The sequence below is a fragment of the Oncorhynchus keta genome, chromosome 24 (genome assembly GCF_023373465.1).
Source record: "Oncorhynchus keta strain PuntledgeMale-10-30-2019 chromosome 24, Oket_V2, whole genome shotgun sequence".
Classification (NCBI taxonomy): Eukaryota; Metazoa; Chordata; class Actinopteri; order Salmoniformes; family Salmonidae; genus Oncorhynchus; species Oncorhynchus keta.
The window spans coordinates 12,156,178-12,164,739 of NC_068444.1; the positions used below are offsets into that span (position 1 = coordinate 12,156,178).

Consider the following 8,562-nt stretch of genomic DNA (forward strand, 5'->3'; position numbering starts at 1 on the left):
GTAATATATTACTGATCCAGACAGATAACAACCAATATCATGATATGATATGCCAGTAATATATTACAGATCCAGACAGATAACCCAATATCATGATATGATATGCCAGTAATATATTACAGATCCAGACAGATAACCCAATATCATGATATGATATGCCAGTAATATATTACAGATCCAGACAGATAACAACCCAATATCATGATATGATATGCCAGTAATATATTACTGATCCAGACAGATAACCCAATATCATGATATGATATGCCAGTAATATATTACAGATCCAGACAGATAACAACCCAATATCATGATATGATATGCCAGTAATATATTACAGATCCAGACAGATAACCCAATATCATATGATATGCCAGTAATATATTACTGATCCAGACAGATAACAACCCAATATCATGATATGATATGCCAGTAATATATTACAGATCCAGACAGATAACCCAATATCATGATATGATATGCCAGTAATATATTACAGATCCAGACAGATAACCCAATATCATGATATGATAGTAATATATTACTGATCCAGACAGATAACAACCCAATATCATGATATGATATGCCAGTAATATATTACAGATCCAGACAGATAACAACCCAATATCATGATATGATATGCCAGTAATATATTACAGATCCAGACAGATAACCCAATATCATGATATGCCAGTAATATATTACAGATCCAGACAGCTAACAACCCAATATCATGATATGATATGCCAGTAATATATTACAGATCCAGACAGATAACAACCCAATATCATGATATGATATGCCAGTAATATATTACAGATCCAGACAGATAACCCAATATCATGATATGCCAGTAATATATTACAGATCCAGACAGATAACAACCCAATATCATGATATGATAGTAATATATTACTGATCCAGACAGATAACAACCCAATATGATATGATATGCCAGTAATATATTACAGATCCAGACAGATAACCCAATATCATGATATGCCAGTAATATATTACAGATCCAGACAGCTAACAACCCAATATCATGATATGATATGCCAGTAATATATTACAGATCCAGACAGATAACCCAATATCATGATATGATATGCCAGTAATATATTACAGATCCAGACAGATAACCCAATATCATGATATGCCAGTAATATATTACAGATCCAGACAGATAACAACCCAATATCATGATATGATAGTAATATATTACAGATCCAGACAGATAACCCAATATCATGATATGCCAGTAATATATTACAGATCCAGACAGATAACAACCCAATATCATGATATGCCAGTAATATATTACAGATCCAGACAGATAACAACCCAATATCATGATATGATAGTAATATATTACAGATCCAGACAGATAACAACCCAATATCATATGATATGCCAGTAATATATTACAGATCCAGACAGATAACAACCCAATATCATGATATGATATGCCAGTAATATATTACAGATCCAGACAGATAACAACCCAATATCATGATATGATATGCCAGTAATATATTACAGATCCAGACAGATAACCCAATATCATGATATGATATGCCAGTAATATATTACAGATCCAGACAGATAACCCAATATCATGATATGATATGCCAGTAATATATTACTGATCCAGACAGATAACCCAATATCATGATATGATATGCCAGTAATATATTACAGATCCAGACAGATAACCCAATATCATGATATGATATGCCAGTAATATATTACAGATCCAGACAGATAACCCAATATCATGATATGATATGCCAGTAATATATTACAGATCCAGACAGATAACAACCCAATATCATGATATGATATGCCAGTAATATATTACTGATCCAGACAGATAACCCAATATCATGATATGATATGCCAGTAATATATTACAGATCCAGACAGATAACAACCCAATATCATGATATGATATGCCAGTAATATATTACAGATCCAGACAGATAACCCAATATCATATGATATGCCAGTAATATATTACTGATCCAGACAGATAACAACCCAATATCATGATATGATATGCCAGTAATATATTACAGATCCAGACAGATAACCCAATATCATGATATGATATGCCAGTAATATATTACAGATCCAGACAGATAACAACCCAATATCATGATATGATATGCCAGTAATATATTACAGATCCAGACAGATAACCCAATATCATGATATGATATGCCAGTAACATATTACAGATCCAGACAGATAACAACCCAATATCATGATATGATATGCCAGTAATATATTACAGATCCAGACAGATAACAACCCAATATCATGATATGATATGCCAGTAATATATTACAGATCCAGACAGATAACAACCCAATATCATGATATGATATGCCAGTAATATATTACAGATCCAGACAGATAACAACCCAATATCATGATATGATATGCCAGTAATATATTACAGATCCAGACAGATAACAACCCAATATCATGATATGATATGCCAGTAATATATTACTGATCCAGACAGATAACAACCCAATATCATGATATGATATGCCAGTAATATATTACAGATCCAGACAGATAACAACCCAATATCATGATGTGATATGCCAGTAACATATTACAGATCCAGACAGATAACAACCCAATATCATGATATGATATGCCAGTAATATATTACAGATCCAGACAGATAACAACCCAATATCATGATATGATATGCCAGTAATATATTACAGATCCAGACAGATAACAACCCAATATCATGATATGATATGCCAGTAATATATTACTGATCCAGACAGATAACAACCCAATATCATGATATGATATGCCAGTAATATATTACAGATCCAGACAGATAACAACCCAATATCATGATATGATATGCCAGTAATATATTACAGATCCAGACAGATAACAACCCAATATCATGATATGATATGCCAGTAATATATTACAGATCCAGACAGATAACCCAATATCATGATATGCCAGTAATATATTACAGATCCAGACAGATAACAACCCAATATCATGATATGATATGCCAGTAATATATTACAGATCCAGACAGATAACCCAATATCATGATATGCCAGTAATATATTACAGATCCAGACAGATAACAACCCAATATCATGATATGATATGCCAGTAATATATTACAGATCCAGACAGATAACAACCCAATATCATGATATGATATGCCAGTAATATATTACAGATCCAGACAGATAACCCAATATCATATGATATGCCAGTAACATATTACAGATCCAGACAGATAACAACCCAAAATCACACCTCATAGTGAAACAGACCCAATATGATACCACAACAGTCACTGGATAGCTAGGACATCAGGCTCGGTCAGAGTTAAGTTAGTAAGCCCACTGACAATACAATTAGCCCTTCCTTTCCCCCAATGACACTGAACTAATTACCAAGCCAACGCTACTGGAGCATTAGATTAGTTAAACTGTTGCACAGCGAGGAAGAATATAGAATTTACATGAAATGGAGGCTTTAGCAAATAGGTCAGTACTATTAAGGATTTTACTCCGCAATCAACAAGTTGAAACCAAAGCCAAAGTCATATCCATTATTGACAGTTTGGAAGCAATCAAGACATTCTTAACTAAGACAAGGCAAGATTCTGAAAACCATCCCGACAGTAATGATTTTGAAAGACAGTCTGCATGTCTATTCCTCCCAAAGAGAATGTGCTCTGTGGTCAGATAGTAGGCCTGAGCCACAAAAAGGTTGAAAAGTAAGAAAACAAAAGAGACATGCATTAATTTGTCTGTTAATTACATCATTTGTTCGTTCACAGAAGATTTTAAAAAACATACCCGTCACGGGACTTGGGCAATAGGCACAATATTATCTAAATCAAACCACTAATTTCTTCATTATGTGTCTAAATAGGCCCTAAACATGAACAAAACAAAAATGGGAGAACCTGCAGGCAATGATGTGAAAAATAAAGTCCATGACCCTGGTTGGAGTGATGGGGTGGTTGAATCCAGAAGAGGATTATAAAGCAGTATTGGGGCTCACAAAGCCAAGGCTTAGCAGGGCACCAGGAAGTTCAGTATTGGAGGCGAGGGACTGGAAGAGATGGTGAAGATAATCTTTTTGTGGTTTTGTGTGTGTGTGGGGGGGCATGAGACCCCTATGAGGGGGATATAGTGGCCGGTGTACCAAGACCCACAGAGTCACCTGGCGAACAGACAGGCCCCTAGACAGCCAACATCCCTCGTTCCTGCTTCTTCCTTGGCCTCTCCCTCTCTGAAATGAAGAAAACCAGACGGACTCCGAATGACACTTAGTGCTCATGTAATGTCTATTTCCACTGCTTGAGTCTTTAACCTACATCTGAATTCATATTCTCCCAACATAAGACACAAATATTTGTAATTCAGTATGACGCAGCATCTGAGGAGACCTACCACTGCTGGAGTCTTTAACCTACATCTGAATTCATATTCCCTCATCATAAGACACACAAATGTGTAATTCAGTATGATGCCACATCTGAGGAGACCTACCTTGACCTGGCTCTGGTTCTTCATCAGCTGCCTCTGGGACGTCTGGCAGGGACTCATCAGGTACCTCGGGTAGGTCAAGCTCTCCCTAAACACACAAAACAGACAGACAGAAAGGGAAGTAAAGGAAACAACTCAAAAGGGACTGTCTCTCATATATTGCTGTTAGGAGAAGTCAGGTAAGGAACCAGAGAAGTGATTACTATCCAGATTGACACAGTCCCTGGCCTTGACAAATGTCTGTAGACTCTGATAAGGCGTCTAACAGTTGAACACAATGGGTGATTTGAGGCTAGTCAGTCACTGTGTGATAAAATCCCTACTTGTGTTCAACGGATAGACGCCATAGGAGAAACTGTATATAGCAATTATAAGTTAGGAGTCTGCAGCCATGCCTCAGGTCAACAGAGTTACATGATGATAGTGGCTGGCCATCCAGTGTTGTTGAGTAATACAGACTGACCTGAGTGATGGCCTCCAGTTCAGCCAGTACAGCATCTTCATCCTCCTGTGTCAGGGAACCTGCCAGCATCTCATCTATTTCCTGTACAGAGATAAAAAGGTACAAATAAATATGAACAAAAACAGTCATTTCAAAGAGATTTCAATGCCTCTGTAACAAGAAACAGTGTGGACCTTACCCTCTGGTATTCAATGCCTTCTTGGGTCTCATCCATAATTCTCTCCACATCCTCGATGGACATCGCCTGATATGAAATAACAAACAGTAAGTACAGGAAAGCCAGTGTTTATTCACTGAATATCCATGCGGAATGCTATATTATTTGAATTGCAGATGCACTGAAGGTAAGCAACCGATGTATCTTACCAACTGGCTCGTGGAAAAGACAGACATATACAGAATGCTACTTATCAGGTCACAGAGAAGTTGCATAGAGATCAAACAGAGGTCAAACCTAGAGGTCAAGCATTGCTCTCTGATACCCTCACATAGAGTACCTCATGCAATGACTTCAGGCAGTCGTTTCCAACTTTAAGGCCTTCAACGACCTTCATCTCAATCTGGGCAAACTCAATGTCTTGACACTATAAAGAAAACAATAAGATCAGAAGGCATTAGTTCAGTACAGGGGTGTATTTACTAGGAACCAAACAGAACCAAGTGGAAGCAAATGGAACAAAACGGGGAGGGACTTAAATGTGTCCAATAGAAACTCTTGTTTGTTGCAAAGTGTTTTACGTTTGGCTACGGTGGAAAACGTTTCTGAAACAGTGTCCGACTGATGAACGTTTTCTGTTTATCATCAAACGTATCTTCTGAGTGATGCGTTGGGACCTTACATTTTGTTTTTTTACAGTTAGTGAGTGATGACCATGAAAACACAAAAGACTGACGGCTATAGCTACGATCAACACGCATATTATTCTTCTGGCTTTATCTAGCTCTATTTGTTACATTTCACCTTGCCATCGCTGGCCTGCTAGGTAATCGACCCTCTGATGCAGGACAGGAGGATGGTTCATAATAATGGTAGGAACGGAGCCAATGGAATCAAACACGTGTTTGATACCGCGTCACTTATTCCACTCCAGCCATTACCACGAACCCGTCCTCCCCAATTAAGATGCCATCAACCTCCTGTGCTCTGATGACATCTGTCATTTTGTAGACGATAACCATCTGCTTACGTGTTTGTTAAGTTGCACGAGCTGCATTTGAAGTTGCATGTGATCGTATGGTGGTGCTTTTAAGACAACTGGGAACTCTGGGGGGGACGAAGTCAAATCATGACGTCAGTGATCTTTAAGTCGGAAAGACGGAGCTCTAGAAAGATGCCCAAATTCCCGACTTGGAATTCCAACTTGAATGACCGTTCAAAATTATTCTCCCAGTCGGAGTTCCCGAGTTCCCACCTGTTTTGAACGCACTGAAGTCTGAGATTTTCGAGATCCCAGTTATTTTGAACGCGGCATACGTAAACAACACGGTTTCTGATGAGGAACTGCACATGCAACTTTTCATGACGCGGCCAGGAAATTAGTCTATACACCTCACGAGTATCATTTTATATATTCCTGGTGGTGTGAGTGAGTGAATGGTTGACAAATGTCAGGTATTTACCATTCGCTCCAGGTTACTTATCTGGTTTTCTGTCTTGTCCAGGAGCTGGTCCTGGTATCTCTTCTTTTTGAGCAAGAGGAGGGCCTTCCTGTTTGAAAACAAAATACAGAAATGTGAGAATATTCAATACAATGACAACCAATATAATGTCCACATTTCCTAATTATATGTATTATATATGGTCTATGCACATGACAGCTTTCAATCTCAAGTGCTTTAAAGTGACAACCTTTACTTTAGGCAGATCAGGATCACATAGCATTTCTGGTGAGAAGCCAGTCCTTACTCTTTCTTGCCATCTTTCAGCAGCTGCTTGGCTAGATTCCTCTCCTTCTCCAGCTGCAGGGTGATTCTCTTCTGATACTGCTTTAACTTATCTCTCTGCTGTTTCAGTTGCTGTAATTGAGATGACTGACATTTTAATGCAATTCTTGGAAGACCACTTGTTTCAACACTAAATCTCTTCAGTTCGCTGTCTAGCTTTCCAGTAAAGAACAGTGTGTTAGCCCTGGCTAGTAACGTTATGGTTTGTCAGACTGCCCAATTCCGCCCTCCTAGCTAACTTACTAACATTAGGCCTAACGTAGACATTATCAAATGTAGTTATAGTATGTTAGAAGGTTGACTTGTTAGCTAGTTGGCTAACGTTAGCTAGCTACAGTAGCTAGGCTACTTACCAAAACTGCCCTGTCCTGCTCTGTGATTCGTGTGCGTCTCTTTCTGGTGAAAATGTTTCCCATTTTGATTCAACATCCCCGCCACTCTGTGCAGCTATTGAATTGACTTGTCAACAAGTCTATTTCTCATAAGAACATTGCGTACATTCCAATAGTTTGTGGATCAGTTGACTAACTAAACATCTGATGACTTTGCATGCTAGCTAGTTTACTTCGGTTACCACACCCACAATGTCCAAATTGTTCTATATCGTAAATATTCATGATTATTATATTGTTGGTGCTTTTTTTGGTGTTAATTTAAGGTCAGGGTTAGCAGTGGGGTTAAAGTAGGGTTTTAAAATCACATTTTAAGAATATAAATTGTAGAAATAGGCGGGGTTTCTGACTTTGTGGCTGAGGTAACTACTGACGACCGTTTACTTCAAATAAGCTCGCCAGCTAATGCAACAACAACAAAACACACGCCTAACCAGGAAGTACGGCATTTCAGATAGGGACAATTCAGTTATCACAATGACAAAAACGACAAACCATAGGAAGGATACGACCAATGAAGTGTATAAACCCTGGTTCGCCGTCATTATATATTGGCCATTGATAGGCATTGAAGCATCCAGTCGTCCATATTGGTACTCCCCAGTAGGCGCAGTCCTCCATAGGAATGAATGGAATTTTACAGTATTTAAATTAAACGTTTCAAGGACAAAATTACATGTATTTAGTTGTTGTAATGGTGACAGTAGCATTAGAAATCATCAAAAATTGACGAAGGATTATTATTATATGTATATGTTTTTAACATTTAAAAAAAAAAATTATGTTTAGCTCACATAATATAATTTATTATTAAAGTATGCATTAAGGTGTCTGTAATATAATAATGTGGTAAAAACAATGTGGTAAAAACAAATGTAGACATTAATAAGACATTAATAAATTAATTTATATAGCTTCCAGAATGTGTTTTACAACACTCACATCTACTACTGTGATAGATAGTACTCCCTTATTTCTGCTTATTATTACCTGTTATTATCTGTTATAAAATGACCACCTGCCTTGCTAGTTGACTTACTCTTCCACTTTCGCAGCACTGAAGCGTGCTGCCCTGTTCTGAAAGACCGTCATGTTGTTCCTGGATGGTTGATCATGCATGACGTGTCGTTTTATGAATTTGTTCGTTTTGAGAGACTCATTACTAAGCACTTCCTCACACAAAACACACTGTGGGCGCTCCTCATTA

The 8,562-nt window shown here is 37.6% G+C and overlaps 1 protein-coding gene across 1 annotated transcript; it reads right to left on the reverse strand.

Moving 5' to 3' along the window:
- Positions 1 to 3,546: 3,546 nt before the first annotated feature.
- Positions 3,547 to 7,734, reverse strand: LOC118375420 (charged multivesicular body protein 6-like). Its single transcript, XM_035761979.1, has 8 exons — positions 7,317 to 7,734; positions 6,926 to 7,035; positions 6,640 to 6,727; positions 5,517 to 5,603; positions 5,198 to 5,263; positions 5,020 to 5,100; positions 4,560 to 4,644; positions 3,547 to 4,299 (listed from the first exon to the last, which is right to left on the reverse strand). The coding sequence occupies exons 1-8, from the start codon at positions 7,377 to 7,379 to the stop codon at positions 4,250 to 4,252; spliced, it is 630 nt and encodes a 209-aa protein (XP_035617872.1). The 5' UTR covers positions 7,380 to 7,734; the 3' UTR covers positions 3,547 to 4,249.
- Between the last annotated feature and the right edge of the window lie 828 nt (positions 7,735 to 8,562).